Source organism: Necator americanus, chromosome IV (genome assembly GCF_031761385.1).
Source record: "Necator americanus strain Aroian chromosome IV, whole genome shotgun sequence".
NCBI lineage: Eukaryota > Metazoa > Nematoda > Chromadorea > Rhabditida > Ancylostomatidae > Necator > Necator americanus.
In genome coordinates this window covers 31,216,175-31,236,470 of record NC_087374.1, presented here as the reverse complement: position 1 = coordinate 31,236,470, position 20,296 = coordinate 31,216,175, and the positions used below count along the sequence as shown (strand labels likewise).

The following is a 20,296-nucleotide window of genomic DNA, read 5'->3' as shown; positions in this document are numbered from 1 at the left end:
TTAGGCCCGTGTGTGGCAGGTGTAGTAGGATTAAATATGCCACGTTACTGCTTGTTTGGAGACACAGTTAATACAGCTTCACGCATGGAAAGTAATGGGAAAGGTAAGAGAATTATACAGCACTTATACTGGACTTTATCAAGAAGTATCAACGACCGACAGTGGCTAATTGATGTAGTGTTACCTTTTTTCTTCGAGTTTTTAAAGAACTTTTCACTTTCAGCCGCCCATATTCATCTATCGAAGGAAGCACACAGTCTCCTTAACAATAAATATCCTGACGACTATGCAACTCTGTCAAGAGGAGAAGTGATAATAAAAGTTGGTAGTACATGAAGCAAAATAAGTTCTTCTCTTAAAAAAATAAATGAGCGTTGGAGTCGCTCGACATATTATAAAAGCCTCCTATATGATATGTTCAGCTCGTACATGCTTTGGTCGTGAAGAACTCAAAAGAGAGAAAGACGGCTAAAAGAATAGCTCCTCCAAGTGATAATATTCTTCCTATCAAAAAAAGTCGTGCCCTGGTATTTCTCATGAAGGAGCAATGGACATCAGTGACCTTTGTTCCGAGTGCCGTATCCCCAGGGGGTAATGCTAAGATAGGCTGCCAGATGACCCAACCCTTGACCCATATTTGTGCGTAGCGAGGGGCTCACGACAAAACAACCATACTGCTGCCTGGTTCCAGTTGAATATCAGTTGTTAGAGCACAGGATTCACAAAGAACACAGCGTACATGACCGGCATAAAAGGCAGCAATTTAGGTCAGTGAGAGGATCTCTTGAAGGGTAGATGTTGTACGGAAAAACTTTCGCAGAACTCTCTTAAGCACTAGTGATGAATACAAACTTGAAAACGCTGGAACGGTCGCGATAAACGCCTGATTTGTGCTACTACACGACATGTGCAGGGCTCTCTTTTGAAAACTTCGGGGCTACCACGCTTTCTCTAACGTACCGCTCCAGGATCCTACGTGCCCTTCGTGTTCGTGGATCGTATGGTTTATGTATACTAAATAACTACAATGACTTATGTAGTAACAGTTGTACTACAATTCAAACGAAACATAACAACGGCATAATTTTCACATCGAAAGATGGCGTCAACACATATAATATATGTTGAAATGGTGCATCATAATAGGACCTTGCTGAAGCGGTGACATGGTTAATATGGAGTGCGCGACTCGACATGGTTTAGATGGTACTTTCTTAAGGACATTACATTAAATCAGTCGTGAAGATATCGAAGTGACTTTAAGATCGAACTCGATATTACGAAGTCACCAAGATTGAAGTAAGAACTAGAGCAGAAATGCTAGGTACGGGTCTTTATGCAATGGGGAACACTGTAGAAAGTGCAAGCGTGACCCCGCTATCGCAACGATTCGAGTCGGCAGAAGTCCTCAAAAATCCTCAAAAATCCATCCCAATCCGCCATCCTTAAAGAAAAAGTTTTCCATGAGATCGATCATATGTATATCCGTGAGCATCAATTTTTGGTTTCATAATCCAAAGATTTTGAAAAAAAAATCTTCCGGAATGATTCTTGAAACAGTGATTTCGAAGAAATTACAAAAAAAGGTCACGGAGTCCATCAAAAACTTACATCTAATTGTTGATTTCAGGGCAAAGGCGTAATGGAAACATATTGGCTAATAGGCAGAAAAGAATCGATTCCACTTGATCTAGTTATCAAGAATAATGAAGGGCGGACTGACATCTCTTCTCCACAACGAGCAGAATTCCCAGATGAAAAAATTATTGAGAGTGAAGCATTGTATAGAAGTTATGTACGTAACAATACCATCGAAGCCTCAGATCGGTAGTGTTATAGTTACTGGATATTTTATTCTATTAATTTATAATAACTTCTTGTCGTATTCTATTAATGTAGAATAAATACCTTCTTATTTAAATACATGGAATGACACCTTGAAATTCTCTTCGGTGACTTCCACATTGCTGACAGTAACGAAAACGCAAAAAAAAACGTATTTTCCAAAATCTGAAAAGTCGATTTGTGTTCATGAGAGAATAAATTTTCCTGCCGAGTAATTGTTGACATATTATATAACTATCATTAAGAAAAAGTAAAGCGTGAAGTAATTAAAAAAAACTAATAAGTAGTGTTCACAAACACGAACTGGAGATAACGTTCATCGGCTTAGAATTACAGCTATGACAAAATTTATGTAGCACTTATGAGGTTGTGTATTCTGGTTATTTTTCTATACACGCATAACATTCACAATTTCATAATTTCCTTACAACACACATTCTTAACACGATGATCGCATGTCTGTCAACCGTGCTTTCTCTTTCTGAGAGCATTAAAACTCCCTCGAACCAGAAGCTGGGCGGTTTATACACGAAGAACAACATTGAACCTGATATTTATGTTGCTGAGCATCCGTTGTTGGAACTGTTTCCGCTTGTGTCTCTGTGAGGAGAGTGCCGGTTTTGCGAAGAGAATTGCAAAAATCAATAAGATCGACAATTGGCGAAAAGCGTCTCCAACATGATGTCAATATCCATAATGCCAAATATTATTTATCGTATTCACAAACACTCGCAAAGCTTTTCGTTGCTTTCCTCAAATAATAATCACTATGAAGGTGGAATGAAATCGACAAAAATCTTCATTTGTCAAAAGGCTTTGCTCATATGGTCCGTGATGTCCGTGATCAGCACCCTCTAATATCCGTAAAAGTAAGACTTCAACAGTTCTTAGAAATCTTGTAAGTTTATTTGTTGGTTCTGTATTGACATTCTGGCAGTGTGACTAAAGCATCCTACAAGAAAGTGGCTGCATGGATCGGTTGCATCAGTTCAATTACTCAAGTTTGAAGTACTCCTGAAATTGGGGAGCTCGTCGAAACTGGCGTCGGACTACGGAATTTACTAATAGATTAAGTCATAGATAGCAATAGCTGTAGTTTGTGCGTAACCGTTAGTTATAGAGCTATTTTTTCAAGGTGGAAACTATTTATGAAGGATATACTCCTACTTTACTGTTTATGTAAGACTGACCTCGTTTTACAGTCAACACTATAAAGACTGCCAAGTATTTTAGAAATCTGGAAGTATCAGCACTGAAATTGTTCCAAGACGAAAAGTCGAACAAACAAAAGAATACAGAAGTACTTCAAGAATGAATAATGCGATACAAAAAATTTGTAACACAAAACCAACGTGAATCAACTACAGAGCCAAAAATGTAAATTGCGAAGGCTTCTTTTGCCCCTACATGATTGCGAAATCACATTCACACACGGTAGCTAGGAGAAAGTGCTGGTCCCACAACGATGTCGATAAAGAGGGTTATGGTATCCAGTAAGTGCTGTCAACATTGCCTTTAAAAAACAGTGCATGATGGATCCTCTACGTCTGATAATTGATAGAATTGTTTAACAACTAATTTCCTCACCAAACCAATATTCACACGACTATGGTCTGCAGGTCAAAAACGAAGTTATTGTAACTTCAAGATTCTTCTGGAGAATTTTGACGTACGCACGTATTCGTGGTGTTTTATAGAACAGGAAAATGTTACAAGCGATGCTTGCACCTATATTTAATTTTTTCTGAAATTCTCGTAAGACAGAGAATCCTTTTCATTTTTTAGACTTATTACGAGCATCTTAGGGTCGTTAACTGTTCTTGTAATTATGTTATTGAGTCTTCACAGTGGTAGGTATAGGAATTGTAGTTTTTGGTAAATACGACTCCACTTATTCATGAAGGAAAGATAGTGACAGAGAACTTATGAACGAAAAAAGGAAAGTTCACACAGAGTGAAAGTGTCTCTTTACCTTTGCCTCTAATCTACTTTGTTTCATTTCTATGTTTTATGAAAGAATTCAGCAAATTTTGCTGCAACCTTTGATTCCTGCTCTGTGCACAGACTAACATAGCACCTTCCACAAATTTCATTGTGTTAAGGGACAGAAACAATGTTGTCGGCAAGTCCAAGCGTACTGATTTTGTTTGGCTTCAAAATGTGGGATTCTTGACTGCTTGTTAATTTAAAAAGGAGAAGCCAACGACTGTGAAGATCACATTCGCACATTCATTTCACACCCACAACCTCACATTCGCTATGTTTTTTCCCGTTGCTTTCTGTTTATTTTCGGGAGTATTTTCACAGCAGAAGAAAACGGCGAGTTGTAACGTCTTCTTTATCACATACTGTTGTGCAGACTGTTTTAGAAATAACATATGTTATCTAGATCTTATTTTTTTTCATAGGAGCTTTAAACTAGTCCTTCGCATTTAGATCAATGTAGGAATAGCAGCAACGGAACAGGTATTGTCTTCATTTATGGCACACTCGCTTAGTGGTGGCGCTATTGGAATTGCATTAGATCGTATGGAAGCAGAAGGCCTTACATATGGATTCCAGTTCAGGTGCTGTGAACAGAATCGTCTCAATTTGTATTGAAATACCAACAAACGTGTCGTTACAAAGCAATTTGATTGGATTTGAGATGTAATTACATCGAATTTCACTGCAACTTCTACGCGATTAAATACAGTAGGTAGAAAATCGGCATTCGAATATTCGAATGCAGACGAAAATACGTCATTGATTGGATTTACGATGTAAACGTAAATAGAGGTTTCTGTTTTGAAAATCAGTTACCGCTAGCTCCGTAAACATGCGCGCTATTCAATAAAACCATAAACCGCAATTAATTTGAATGATTAACAGTAGTATCATTGCTTTTGTGATTAATTTGTTAATTTGTTAATCACAAACGTTTTTCTACACATTCGACGGAGAGGTCACTGATTCTTAAAAGGACTGTTCGTTTAAATTCTGGCAATATCGCGCTGCATTCACCGTGTACATTTGTTGTAAAATGTGTGCTTAACAAATATCTTCTATCTCTAATTTCTTTGTGCCTTCTTACAGCATTCAACGAAAGTCAAAAATCTTATCCTTTCTGATACATGCGCCGCGCAGTTTAGGCTCTTTCTTTACTTTTGCGAGTGTTAGATCAATTGCGTTGAAGAACATGTTTTTTTAATCAACTTCCATCAAAATTAAACTTAATAGAAATTAGCTGTACAAATAGAAGAAAATTGTTTTTGTATTTTTTCATGCGGACCTTTTTTTTTTGAAGATTCTTCGTCAACTATACGGAATGCAGTGGGTCTGAAGCTGCTGGTGTTGCAGTAGATTTTATGAAGAATCGGAACATGGATGTAGTGATCGCTCCACCATGTCCAGAAGGTCATCCCATTCAAAATAACTTCTTCAAGTCAAAAAATAAGCAACATACTTTCAGCGGCTAAAATTATGGCTCATCTGTCGACGTTTTACAAGAAAACATTGCTTGGATGGGGATTTCTATCTGACTCTGAATTCAGTGATTCGGAACGCTTCCCCTATCTCACTAAAGCTCTACCAGACTCACTAAGGTAGCTTGCTTATAATGCTGAAATTAGATTGAAACGGTGATGATTAAGATCTCAATTTTTAAGGATTTACTCGGATGTCAAAATACGACTAGTTGTAGGTTTTCTCTTCGAAGCATTCTTACAGGTTCATTACCGCTAGTTCATTCTCCCCAAATCTGTGGGCTTATTTTATCTATCGGAATTTCCGAACTTATTCACTGCAATTATGGTATTTTGTCAAAAGAGCTGTTAATTTCTGCCTAAAATACATGCAAAAAACGATTGCTAAAAAACTCTATCTATTATTCCAATTCTAATTACTAGGAATTTTATCTATGCTACCAATATTTTATTGGTCCTTAGAACCTCTTCCCTGAGTAACAAACATCACAGCTGGCTGGGAACGCTAAAGTAGAGAGTGAACCTTGCTGGCCTCTTGTCTCTTTCCGTTTTTATTCACAACCACTCGCACAAAACTAGCGTCCATCCCATAAATATCAACAGATTTTGGGGCAAAATCTCGATTTTTTTGGATTGAAGTGTACCTATTAGGATTCTAGGTGTGCAATAAATATCAAAGCCAATTCTACTTTTTGTCATTTTTATGTTGTTTCTTTTTTCCTCTGCAAGTGATCAAAACAACTGTTGGCTCAGAACCATGAAGCTTTGTTGTTTTGGTTGTTAAGGGAAAACTCAAATGAAGCCTGATCCATTTTGTTGATATTCCGGTCACCTTCATAGAACTACTCGCATTATTTATAAAGGTGCTGTGTGAAATTCCCACCAAAATGATTTCAGTAATTTCAAAAATTTCTAACAGTTTAGAATGTGTGAAGATAACTTTGCACTCTGCATAATTTAATTCCTTGTTCCATTTAAAATGAACAATTTCTTCTTAGGTCTAGGAATCTAGGGCGTATTTGATTTGAAGGCATCACCCCACGAATCTGAGGTGGTACGGATCTCAGGTGGAGTATTCGTATACGGAATCGTAGATTATGGAGAGAGTGATTCCGACCATTTCTTCCTAATTGCCGCAAAAAACGGACCGGAAGATATGGCTTCGAGCATTCCGGCGTGCTATTTTCTGCACGAGTTCGATAAGAGCGCGCCAACCTTGTGCACCGCATCTTCCGGGCCGCTTTTTATGGGAATTAGGGAGAAATGGGCGGAATCACCCCCCTAATCTACTGTCTCGTATACGAATATCCCACCTGAAATCCGTACCACCTCAAATTCGTGGAGTGATGCCTTAAAAAAACCGTAAATTCTTTTTCAGTATGATGAAAAGCGTGCTGCAACTATTCCAAATGTATGATTGGAACCGGGTGGCAATTTTCTACAGCCCAAACGAAGTTCAATATTGTGACAGTATCATCGACGACGCAATGGTAAACACAACGTAGCCATAGAAACTTTTCAAGAACGACGACAAACCATTGTGTTCAGGGAGCGTTCGCTGATGAATCAACTTACATGGTGGAAGTGGTACAAAAGTCGGTGTGGAATCGACAAGATGATGACAATTTCAGAAATCAAATGCTTCGTGCAAAAAGAGCAGCGAGAAGTAGTCCTTTGCACTTCGAAGCCAGAACTTGTCGTTGAAAATATTATAGATATTTCGATATTTCAGTAATAGTAATGTGTCTCGACACTGCTAAAGATAGAAGAACTTTTATGAAAACAGCATTGAGGTTGGACATGGTTTCGGATGAGTTCGTCTACGTGCTCCTAGGAATGCGTGGATTTGCATTTGGTACGTTGCTAGATACTTTTCGAATGTCATTTAGTTAAAATGAACAAAATTAAAGAAGTAGAAATAGTTAAGGAACAGATCGTTTGAGTTGCATGTAATTCAGAAGCTTCCTGAATTCATTCGAAACCGTAAATCAACCATAAATTTATCGATCCTGTGTCGCTTCTGGTCGTATTTGCAGATCTTAAAAATTCTTGTGATTATAAACATACGCAAACTGTCAGCTGCAAATGTACGTTGGAGCTATGGTCCACCTATGTGTGTGTGTGTGTGTGTGGGTGGGTGTGTGTGTGTGTGTGTGTGTGTGTGTGTGTGTGTGTGTGTGTGTGTGTGTGTGTGTGTGTGTGTGTGTGTGTGTGTGTGTGTGTGTGTGTGTGTGTGTGTGTGTGTGTGTGTGTGTGTGTGTGTGTGTGTGTGTGTGTGTGTGTGTGTGTGTGTGTGTGTGTGTGTGTGTGTGTGTGTGTGTGTGTGTGTGTGTGTGTGTGTGTGTGTGTGTGTGTGTGTGTGTGTGTGTGTGTGTGTGTGTGTGTGTGTGTGTGTGTGTGTGTGTGTGTGTGTGTGTGTGTGTGTGTGTGTGTGTGTGTGTGTGTGTGTGTGTGTGTGTGTGTGTGTGTGTGTGTGTGTGTGTGTGTGTGTGTGTGTGTGTGTGGTGTGGGTGGGTGGGTGGGTGGGTGGGTGGGTGGGTGGGTGGGTGGGTGGGTGGGTGGGTGGGTGGGTGGGTGTGGGTGGGTGTGGGTGGGTGTGGGTGGGTGGGTGGGTGGGTGGGTGGGTGGGTGGGTGGGTGTGTGTGTGTGTGTGTGTGTGTGTGTGTGTGTGTGTGTGTGTGTGTGTGTGTGTGTGTGTGTGTGTGTGTGTGTGTGTGTGTGTGTGTGTGTGTGTGTGTGTGTGTGTGTGTGTGTGCGTTTTAGAATTATGGTCCACAACTAGGCGTAAGGAAAATACTGAAGTATTCCAGAAAATTAGGTCCTGAGAATAAGATGCTTCACATTTTCCATAAAACGAATGCGAGTGAACAGGAGCTCGGGACAAAAGCTGCTACTTTAAAAGCATCACCCCACGAATCTGAGATGGTACGGATTTCAGGTGGAGTATTCGTATACGGGATCACAGTTTATGGAGAGAAGGGTGATTCCGTCCATTTCTTCCTAATTGCCGTAAAAAACGGCCCGGAAGATGCAGCGTATGCACGCGGCTGGTGCGCTCCAAACGAATTCGTTGCAGAAAATAGCGCACCGAAACGATCGAAGCCGTATCTTTCGGGCCGTTTTTTACGACAATTAGGAAAAAGTGGATCGAAATTACCCTCCTCTCCTTAATCTACGATCCCGCATACGAATACTCCACCTGAAATCCGTACCACCTCAGATTCGTGGCGTGATGCCTTTGAGTCAAAAAAGAAAGTAAGGGAACTCATTATTTACGGGATGAACGAATATTTTCGCTTCTTTCTCGATTCTCGCGTTTTTTCTTCTTTTTTTCGTCTTTTTCGCGATTCTCTCTAACAGCAGCGAGAAATACGTAATTTTTGTAGAACCCAGTCTCACGGTTCTTGTCCAACGGTTGAGTGAAAGCGGTTTTTTTTTTCTTCACTCGTTAGATCCGTCGTCGAGTAGTAGTAGAGTACCTTTGATTCGAGCACTTTCACGATCTTTCAGTAGTTTTCCCAAATTTTCGTGAAGACAGGAACATTATTCATATTCATTTTAATATTTGATATCAATATTTGTTTCAGTTTCGTTATTTTTAGGACAAGCAGTTCGAGGAAATGCCGAAAGTAAGCATCTTTCCGACGTGTTTTGTTTGAAAGTGATTCCAAACTAGGGTTGTACTTCTATAAAGCATGTGCTAATTTTTCTCCAACGTGCCGATGTGATTTACACCATTGAAATTTGATTACGGCAATACTTCTTCCCTCCTTCAATAAGAATGACCTCATTTTCACTTTCCTATTGAGATTCTTCACCACTTCTTATTGTTTTCAGGCGGAGGAGCTGAATCGATCGAAGCATGTGCGACAGATTTTTCTAACTTGCACTTTGCTTTCTTAGAAATGCAAGTTTCTGTTACTGTTGTGTGTTTTCAGTGGCGAATGGTTTGACTCCTTATTGGGAAGACCTGGAAAACAATCATGCTGACGATCAGATAGTCAAAGAGGCCTCTTTGAAATTACTCGTGGTATGTCCGACTAGACATATTCAAGATTTTTGAGGAATCATTTAGAATCGATTATAAACATATCTCGAAGGTGGATGTGAACGGCGATGACGTTGATCGAGAGACACTAAAAAACTTCACTGAGAATGTTGTGCCACGAGTTAGAGAGGATCCATTGTATTGCTCCACTAACGCATGCTTAACTAATGATGGAAAGCCGGTGAGAATCATGCGTTATTATGGTCGAAGAGAGGATCAGTGCCTCATTTTAGATGGCCACATGGGCTCGTTATCTTCACGACGTTTTCTACCTTTACGGCCTATCTTTGAACGACTCGCTTACTCTGGATCCGGTAGGAGGACAATCTAACGCTTCAACTCTTTCTCATTCAATGAGACGATCATTTGTTGGTGAGCTTTGCTGTTAGCAGTCAAGGACAAGTTACGGCTTTTTACTGTAGAGACTTGCGAAGGTCATATCAACAACACAAGTAAACAAACAAATACTAGTAAATATTGAAAATTTTCTTATGCTGTTAGATACCACGCAGACATCTGTCAAATGTTGAAATTTTGATATTGATTGTGAGGTCGTCAGTATAGTGTGATCACAGTTCCCTAACAGACGTTCTAGACCATCACAATGAACTCTTTTTTAGTAGAGGCTCTAGTCCTTTTTTAAAATTTCTTGTGTTTTTTTTTCTGCAAATCCTAATACTGGATGGATTATCTCTTGCCAATTACTTAGTCCACTTTCGCGGAAAAGGCGTTTATTCAAAAATTACTTCTTAAGAAGGCTATGGTTAAAGATAGCATACCACGAAATTGATAATGTTCCGATCACTCCAGGAAAATGCTGGATTAGTTGGTGTCAATAATGAGTATACGCGTAATCCCACTCAATACCCCCTAAGCTTCCTCAGAAACGGTGCGGAAAGTGGCTTAACTGGTACTTTTTTTTCTACGAGGCACGTGAGAACGCCACTTTGTATACGCGCCGCTTCTCTTAGTGGATCAGCTTATCCACCGTTTTTTTTTGGATAGACTGCTGAAAAGACCTCATTGAATACCCTGTGCTCGTTCACGACTACGGTGGCGGTGCGTTTAACTGCGCCTCGTTTGGAAAAATGACCAGTGACGTCGTTTCTCACGCACTTTTTCAGGACAGCAAGCAGAAATTGAGCGTAATCTCGCTCTTACTCATAATAACCTAAACTCCTAATCCTATCTTGTTCTGGAAAGATCTCAACATCGCAAACAATTTCGTGCCTTCAAAGGGTGTGGAACTGTTCCACGCTATAGTTATTTCCTACCGACGAATTCATTCGTGGCATGATAAAATATCGAAGTAAATTGCTAAAATCCTGTAAGCATACATGATTTCTACCACACAATCAAAGACGCACGCGTAGCTAGTGCTGGGAAGCCGCGAAGCACAAATATAGTCTGTTAAAAGTTTGATCCAGTTGCGTAAGCGGTTGCGCTCAAGTAGCGGTGGAGCTGGCGATTGGGATTGGAAAAATCACTGAGCTACAAATCGTTTTGATCCGACTATGGATCAGTTTTTTTTTTTCCATAATACAATCTGTATTACGTTTTCATACAACACTTCTGCCGATATTCCGTATTCATTTTGCTAAATTATTGAGTGTTATCGTTGCAGTTCTAGGTCCAAGTTGACTTTGGACGCAAAATCCTGAAATTAAACTCTAAATTATCCCCTTAAACCCCCGCATTTCAACGTTTAGTCTCACATTGCATAAGCACTGTTCAAGGTCTCACCGGAGCTGTCACTATCAACGAGAATGGAAGCAGAGTACCACTGTTCTCCGTGTATGGTCTTGACAGTAACTACAACCAGGTCACCTTTGTAAATTTCACCTTGGCCAATGGAGTCCCTGTAAGTCGTGCAAACTATACCACTTGTGATTTCAACCGTTTTTTCCAGTAAATGATAATTTCTCAAGGTTATGTCTAAAGGGTATACGGATGAAGCGACTTCAATTTGGACAACGCGACGTGGGAAACGGTATTGCTCCTGAATTTCTTATTTCACCTACAGAACATAAACAATACTTTCAGTCCACTTTCTCGTCCTGTCTGTGGTTACAGTGGCACAGATTGTCCAGAGGCATTCTGGGACAAGTACTCAGTGTACGTGATTACGGGAGCAGCTATACTCGCACTTTTCTTGTTAGCCACTATTCTCTTCTTCGTCTATATCATAAGGTAATTGATAAGGATTTTGGAATTCTACGATTAAAATAGCGTCCAATACCTATTGAGCCCATAGGCTAAGAACTGTTATGTCTCTCGCTCCGTTCGGAGTAAATACAGTAGCCCACGCTACATAACTGGCCACCAGGAACTCGAAAAAGTGGTGCGGTACGTAGCTGCAAGACAAGTGAAATCAAACCTTTCCTTTCTTTTTTTAGGAGAGTGCCAGTAGTTTAGGACGGGATGGGGCAGGCTGTAATAGACCGACAATGTCGCGAGCAATAGAGCGACGTTACAGGAAAGACTCTATGTCCATAGCCGGATTTAAATGACATAAAGCTCGGCGCATTTGCGCAAGCGGCAGCGCTCGAAGCGGTGCGGTGTAACTAGCGAATAGGATTGAGGTGGGACCATCGCGGAATGCAAGGAGGGGTATTGCTAGCAAGGGACCACTCTCGATCCTATAGGCTAAGTTTTTATACTCTCACTCGCGTAAGAGTATAAAAACTGCTCTCTTGTCAGTCTGTTTCCTCTCAACTTCTGTTTATGCAACTTACGGGATAGTTCACACAGAATAGTCCTATGAGAACGCGTGGAAAACGAATGCGTACATGAAACATTAGACTGGCAACTAATTTCCGTTACACTTTAGAGATTTCGCTCCAGGAATTTAATGAGTTGACCTGTTAGCCCAGTACTACAGATTATTAATCTATCGTAATACTCCGTACTCTATCACCAACGCTTCCTCTCTGATGGCCGCTTCTGGTGGTGCCATACAGCCCATCTGCCATACAGTCCGTACATTGCCCCCGTCTGACTTCCAGTCTCTAGCTCATCTCCTGGAGACACTCCACTTCCTCTGTTTCGTAAAGGGAGTCCGATCAAAGTCCAAAAAGTTGTGTTGGTGTTGGAATGTCAAGGGAGTCACTCAATAGGGCCTTCTGGGCCCTGGTTCTACTATCAACGCTGCGAGGTGCTGCGAACAGCTGGAGCGGGTGGCATCCAAAGTTTAGAAGAATGCGGAAGAAAGTCTTCTTCTTCCATGGCCCACACATCGTGAAGTTGACTCAGATGAAGCAGTCTGGACTGGACCATACTACCCCCTCTCTCATACAGTTCGAACATTGCCCCGTCCGACTAATAGATCTCTGGCTCATCTCCTGGAGGGACGTCATTTCGCTGATGAGAATGAGCTCAAAACGAACCTTCAGTGATTCTTTGGTCACAAGTCCACGGTCTTCTACAAGGATGGGATCTACAAACTGTCCGGACACTGGCAACATGTCGTCGATACCGATGGAAGATACGTCAGTGGTTGCTAAGTGTGTGAGAATAAGCAGTTGTAGTCGCAAACGAAATGTTGTAAAAGTGTAACAGAAATTAGTTGGGTGCCTAATAGACTCATAGGTGTAGAGGTATGTTGTGGTTCTGTGACTCATTAGTTTAAGTGTTTTGGAATGAAAATACCTTACGAGTTTTCAGAATTCGTCAAATGGAACAAGAACAACTGCGACTGCAATGGCAGGTGCCCTATATTAAGCTAAGAAAACCTCCTAGCAAGGTGAAATCTTGCACATTTTCAATCCCGCAGTAAATATCGTCCCTTGAGTTCACCATCTAAACTTCCTCTCATATTTTTTGTCGCCTAGTATTTCTTGAATGATGCGTATCTGAAACCACCTTTCGTTAGAATACCACGGCTAAGGCAAATATATTTATGAAAACAAAACCTTTTTTCAGAAAGAGCTTCAACATCTAAGCAAACCTTCACTCCAGTCAGGACCCTCAACCATAACCGGTGATTCACGATTCAATTCGGAAGCTAATTTCGGTAACTACACAGTGTATTTCATCGACAAGGATGCAGTTCTCACCACAAAACATCCAATAAGTGCTATCACACAGGAGGATTATGTGAGATTTCCAAAGGTATGCTGAAGCCTCTCAACTGATTTGGCTTCATCTGTTTGTAAAGTGTTCTATGGTGTCATCTGTAAATAAACAAAAATGTCAAGGGTTTCGCAAAATAACATGCAGCTGACGGGTAAAGTGTACTTGGTGGGGGACCACTCAGCGGTACGATTATCTCTGGAAGTAAATAACTAAGTTGGTCGGAGCCACAAAATCTAAGCATTAGTTTTAGAAGATCCATGGCATGTGGGGTAAAGATACTAAGAGAAAAAATAAGATAAACCCTACAGAAACAATAATATGGTTCAGTGGCGCTCCCACTGGTATTTCTCCAAGGGAAATTGTGGATAGCTTAAGCGGATGCATATTTGCTATGAATCACATTGAAAATCGTAGTCTGAGCTCTTAGGACCTAGAAAAAAAAACGATGGGAAGGGATGAATAACCTTTGAAGAATCGTAGCAGTTACAAATAACCTTTGATTAGAGCGGAGCGATGGAAGAAAACTTCCTCTTTTCTCTTTTCGACAGTGCCTCAATCAAATTTTGTTGTGAAAAAACTAGAAGCTTGCATCTTGTTAATTCACTTTTGCCAGAAATTTTCAAATGGTTTCAATTATTCGAGTCATACTAATTTACTCCATTGATGTCCCAACTATGTATTCACTGATTTCGAAGCCATCCATCAAAACATTCACATAAATAAAAAATTTGTGCTTTGGAACCAGAGCTACGCTTTTTTTCACCAGATGAGGAAACTGGATAACGATAACCTAAACCGTTTCATCGGTTTGTCTATCGATGGAGCGGAATATGTTGCCATTTGGCGAATGTGTCAGAGAGGAACATTGCAGGCAAGCAAATTTTTCTTTTCTCATTTTGTGGTCTCGATATGTGTATTTCGCTTCATTACTTTCAGGACCTTATATCAAAAGGATCGCTGTGGTTTGACCCATTTTTCATGTTCTGCATTATGCGAGACATTGCTGAAGTAAGTGATCTGTGTAGTATTTCGGTAGAAGCGGAGAAATCGTCCTGATTAAGGGGTTGCGCTTCCTGCATGCTTCTTTCATCGGATCTCATGGACGACTTCGCTCCGGATGTTGTCTAGTCAACGATAGTTGGCAAGTGAAGATATCCGATTACGGCATCGAATCACTGGCGGAGGAAGAGCGGCTAAAAAGAAAACGTAGAATCTTCCTCTCGTGTTCTAATTAGTGCCACCACACATCCTCATCTCAACAGAAGTTATTAAGGTCTTCTTTGGATTGCTCCCGAGCACCTCAGGGATTCCAGAACCTCTAAAGAGGGAGATGTGTTTTCGTTTGCTATTATTTCTTCAGAAGTTATTACACGAAGAGCAGCGTGGAATATCCACGAGCGCAAAGAGAGTGTCGATGGTAAATAAGATGTAAAATTTCAGCAGTTCTTTCTTAATTGTGGCTTTCTTACAACACCGATAATTCAGAATTAATTTATATGATCAAAAAAGGTGGACCTATTCCATTGCGACCGGATCTCAGCGCTGAAGCGGAAATAAGCAATGCAACGGTAAAAATCGTACTATTTTCAACGTTCTTCTCACGTTTTTCTCTCGAGCGAGGTCATTCAGCTCCACCTCATCCGGGATTGCTGGTCCGAGAATCCATCCGAGCGCCCAGCAGCAGAGATGATTTGTAAACTTCTCAAGGTCAAATGGAACAAATAAGGCTGAATTTATGGTTTTCTTTAATTTAAGTTCTTGTAGTCAACCATGCCTGACACAAAGGCGAACTTGATGGATCATATGTTTAATATGCTAGAGGAATATACCACCACACTTGAGTTGGATGTTGAGGAACGAACAAAACAACTCCAGGAAGAGAAGAAGAAAGCTGACATTCTCCTTGGAAGAATGCTACCAAGGTGAGTTCCGTGGGTAAGAAAACAGAGAACTTGGCGTATTGTGCCGTCCTGACAGGCACGATGGTGGTGTCGGAACCCCGACGGATATGCCGTCAGCACTCTAGCTCTCTGCACCCCTCAATCGATAATTTGACAATCGATATCACAACAGCGTTGATGTTTACGAATAAGGATCTTGCTGCTACTATTACTATGAAATAATTCAAATCTTCCATAATTACACGTTCGCAGGTCAAATACAGGTTATTACTGTAGTTCTCTTGATCTTCCCAAGTAGGAAAGCGGAGCGGCAAGTTCGTCCGAGGCATGTACGGACGACGCGAAAGGGATTCTTGTGTACTTTTTGATCTAAGCCAGCTCCTCACTTCGTTTGTTTGGAGTAAACTTAACCAGCATTGTTGCGAGTCACCTCTCGCACGTGCCGCAACCTTTAGCGAGAAGTATGGAGATTGCCTGCAAAGCAGCGGATTTCGACAAGATGCCCATGCATCATAAAATGATTTCATTCTTTATAGGCAAGTAGCTGATCGCTTGAAACTAGGACAAACTGTTGAGCCTGAGGGTTTCGACTGTGTTACAGTATTCTTCTCGGATGTGGTGAAGTTCACGCAGCTGGCTGCTAAGTGTTCTGCATTCCAAGTAAAGATCATTACTAAACTAATAGTTACTAATTAATTCCAGATAATGGTAATTAATTGCAGATAATGGTCGTTACTGGATGAATAATTACCAATTAATTACTGAAAATCGTTTCCATTCCAATTTTGCTTCAGGTTGTCAGTTTGTTAAACGATCTCTACGGCGGCTTCGACTCAATCATTGAAGAACTCTGCGTTTATAAGGTTTCCTTTTACGTATATTTAAATTATGCAAGTTTTTTTTTGTACGAAATAATCCGAGCTTTCGTTTGAATACACGAGTCTCCAAATTAATTCGGTCCTCTTCAAAGGTTGAGTCAATTGGAGATGGTTACCTATGTGTGTCGGGACTACCAACAAGGAATGGCTACACACATATCAAAGAAATTGCCGACCTATCGTTGTCATTTATGGATTTTGCGGACAAATTTCGATTCAGCCCACTCCCACGAGAACGAGTTCAACTGCGGATAGGAATGAACACAGGTGAACTCAAATTGGCTATTCATTCGTTCGGCTCCGGTGTTACAAAGTGGTTGAATCTGTTGAAGTAATATTTTTTCAGGTCCGTGTGTGGCAGGTGTCGTAGGATTAAGTATGCCACGTTACTGCTTGTTTGGAGACACAGTTAATACGGCTTCACGTATGGAAAGTAATGGAAAAGGTAAAAGAGGGCTACTTTACAGTGCTTATGGAAAAGTTCAACAAGAAGAATTAGCGATTAATAATGACTAACGTATAAAAAAGCTTTCGGAAACTTTCTGTCGTTGATTTTGTCGAAGAGTTTTTCATTTCCAGCCGGCCATATTCATCTATCGAAAGAAGCCCGCAACTTGCTCAACGGTAAATATCCTGAGGACTATGAAACTCAATCAAGAGGAGAAGTGATAATAAAAGTTAGTGGATCACGGACAAAAATAAGATCGTTTCTCATTGAATGAACACTGAAGTTTCCAAATATATTTCGAAAGTTTGTGGGCTTTCACACCGGAGATTCCGGTCGCATCCAGACCACTAATAGGAAACCAACAGATCATAAACTGTAGGCTTCGAACCTCATTTTACAATGACTATTTACTAGCATGAACGCAAAGTCTCTAGAAGTTCTGTTTAGCTGAGGGATCTGTTTAGCTCCTTCTGTTGTCTCTTCAGCGATAGAAGGCTCGCTTGCATTTCGCTTGAGCCGGAAAGTCTGTCTCTGAGTATCCCGATAAGAACGGCGTGTTTCACAATTGATTGTGAAGATGAAAGTCAGAGGAATAAGGAATGAATAAAACGCAGGGCTTATCAATAAAGTAGAGAAAATAGTGCGCGTATCTCCTAGCAGATCGTTAAAAGGGACAGACATCCAATTTTGTTTCGTGGTTAATTCAAGTATATCTGATGGCTTACTGAGCATCGCACGAGAAATTCCATCTTTGCCGACTGTAAAAAAAGTGTTAATAACATTTGCATGGGAAGCGATTGACCTACTTTGTAGCCTCTCGACTATCACCGCATACTTCAAAGGATGACATGACTGGCATTGATCAATCCGTTTGGGATGCGCCAACACGGTCACTTCAATTCATGATCGTTTGAGGTTTACGAACGTATGTCTCGCCTATACAGTCAGTGGCCTGAGGAGGCTAGCCGATGAATCGAATCAGTGGTATTATTTTCTCAGATAGGTCTGGTACTAGGTTATCGATTCCGGAGATGGTGATATGCTTGGTTGGCTCTGGGGCAATTTCGAACCATTGACCGTGCAGCCACAGCGGAACCTCTTACCTACTCCGCCACTTCCACGCTATTCACAATTTATTGCCGTTGAATTCACTTATAGTTCAATCCTTATGTATTCTCTAGCTTCCTATATATTCTTGGCCGAGAACAGTTCAAGACACGGGTAGCTGAGGTACGGATAGTTCGCCTGCGTCCAAACAAAACGATTCTTCCTTTCAGTAGAAAGAAAGCAGGAAAAATCTTTTTCTTCTTCCAATAGAAGGATTCTGTGACAACCACAGATGTAAATAAATGTATTTGTAGGCTTCAGTATTTGCCTTTGCAGCGCTGAATTCTTAAAAAAAAAACCTCTGCGCTGATCCAAGGAGTGATGATCCAGTGGTGATTCATAGGAAACGTCGAAAAATGCTAAGAAACACATCGTTTACCAGCGCCTCATTATTGATTTTTAGGGCAAAGGCGTAATGGAGACGTTTTGGCTGATTGGCAAGAAAGGATGGAATCCACCCGATCCAGTGATTAAAACGAATGTAGCGCGTATTGAGATTTCACCTCCGCAACGAACAGATTCTCGTGATGAAAAAATTATGCAGAGCGAGGCATTGTATAGAAATTATATACGTAGCAATACGATTGAAGCCTCAGAGTAGTAATTTCGTAAGGATTGTTGTTGTGTTGTTTTACTAACTTGTAATAAATATATGTATTTGAACACAACAGAAAAAGGCTGATTAAAATGCTCTTTCGGGACTTGAAGGACGGAAGGAGTAAATCAGAAAAACAAGGAAGTGGTGAGGCGTTTCAGCATCTGTTAATCTTAGGAGCAGAGCAGTGAATTTGGCGAAATCTCGAAAGGTTCCTACAACATAATAGTTCTTATAATTTTATACTATTAATTCTTCGTTTCTTTCCTTTTGTAGATCGATCCAATAAATGTAAAGACTCATAAACACATAAAAAATCGCGGGGAAAACGTGCGCACTTTGTTAAGCGATTGTAGCTTCAATGTGTCTTTGAATGCAAGCCCTTAAAAAAATAAAAATGCTCATTCTGAATTTTTCTGTTAGCAACAACTAACATCTAGCCCTTACAGCAATTTTAACGCGATTTTTGAAAATAATCTTTCAAGATGATGTCTTCTTGAAGATGATAACTTTAGAAAGAGCGATGTGGTGAGTTCTGGAATTCTAGTATAAAATGAGGAGTTCAACGCTTGACAGGCGATAGGCTTGATAGCTTCAAGCGCTTGATAGGCTTGATCGCTTGATAGCGCTAGATAGGCGTGGTGATTTGCAATGAAAAGACGAGTTTTTTTTTTAAACAATCAAGCTAAATCTTAAATCTTCTGTTTTCTCTGCTTTATTCTTGTTTTCAAGGAAACTTCACAAGAACCCGTCACTACATATATTGTATTTTATGTGACAACAACACCAAAACTGCTATAGAACAACAACAGATCAGTCGAAAGTGTAAAGAAAATAATAAAGTGTATCTGGCGTTAATCAATCCGCTTGGGATGCGCCACCAGAACGTTCACTTCAATTCAGAATCGTTTGAGGTTCACGAACGTGTAACTGGCCTCTACAATGACTTGCGGTGGCCAGCCGATGTGTCAAGCCAGTGTTTTTATGCTCCCAGACAAGTCTGGTACCAATTTGTCGACCCCGGTGGGATGAAAGGTTTAGTTGACACCATGGCGATTTCGAACCATCCGATCCGTCGATCGTGCAGTAACAGCGGAACCTCTAACCGACTGTGTTACACATCATCGGAAAGTGAATACTAATACTCAACATTTCGACACAGATCAGCTTCTACACCTTGTTGCTCAAATCCCATGAGGAAATCTGCCAACAAACCTTCAGAGGTTTTCTTGAAGGAATTTGTAGTGCATCTTCTTCCTTTCTCTTTTCCTTTTTTTTGCATGTCACCCATTTCTATTGGCACGAAACCGATTACTTCCTTGTCAATCCAAAAAAAGAAAAGCGGCAACAAGATGGCACCGCAATGAAAACAAAAACTTACAACTTTTATACATAATGTCAATTGTAGGTATTTAAATTATTATTATTATTATTATTATTATTATTATTATTATTATTATTATTACTATTATTATTATTATTATTATTATTATTATTATTATTATTATTATTATTATTATTATTATTATTATTATTATTATTATTATTATTATTATTATTATTATTATTATTATTATTATTATTATTACTTCAAATCCGTGAACAAAGCATGTTTTATTTTCTTGAAAGATCTTTGTTGGCATTGTTTCTCGTGTAAATAAATAAATAATAAGTAATATATAATTAAATAAACATTGAAATTATTAATTAGCTAGATAATAGATATAATAAATAAATAAACAATAATAATGGAGAAGAGAGTAAAGACCGCAGCGTTGATCTTTATGATAGAAAACACCTCGAACGCTCAGTGGATGGCATGTTTTCCACAAACTACAGCGTTGTACACTCGCTGTTCTTATCGATGTGCGTCCTATCGACAGTAAACAAGAGAGAATGAGCGGCGAACTGGACAGGTTAACCCCCTAAGGATCGA

At 40.1% G+C, this 20,296-nt stretch overlaps 1 protein-coding gene across 2 annotated transcripts; it reads left to right on the top strand.

Moving 5' to 3' along the window:
- Positions 1-36: 36 nt before the first annotated feature.
- On the top strand, positions 37-20,017 carry RB195_003337 (uncharacterized protein; the record flags this gene model as incomplete). 2 transcript variants are annotated; one of them, XM_064200944.1, is made up of 30 exons in its annotated part: positions 37-103; positions 224-321; positions 1,631-1,795; positions 4,282-4,412; positions 5,132-5,241; positions 5,297-5,429; positions 6,688-6,799; positions 6,858-6,975; positions 7,042-7,164; positions 9,248-9,339; positions 9,410-9,538; positions 9,591-9,729; positions 11,094-11,218; positions 11,286-11,347; positions 11,401-11,547; positions 12,750-12,860; positions 13,021-13,099; positions 13,279-13,467; positions 14,368-14,439; positions 14,493-14,637; positions 14,705-14,848; positions 14,917-14,999; positions 15,061-15,138; positions 15,196-15,353; positions 15,869-15,992; positions 16,127-16,195; positions 16,303-16,477; positions 16,557-16,655; positions 16,790-16,887; positions 18,169-18,366. In XM_064200944.1, 30 exons carry the CDS (start codon positions 37-39, stop codon positions 18,364-18,366), a joined length of 3,573 nt encoding a protein of 1,190 aa, XP_064056826.1. The 2 variants fall into 2 exon arrangements, with proteins under 2 accessions (XP_064056826.1, XP_064056825.1); XM_064200945.1 differs by lacking the exons at positions 4,282-4,412; positions 12,750-12,860 and adding an exon at positions 19,769-20,017 and having other exon boundaries at positions 1,631-1,827; positions 14,493-14,568; positions 18,169-18,231.
- Between the last annotated feature and the right edge of the window lie 279 nt (positions 20,018-20,296).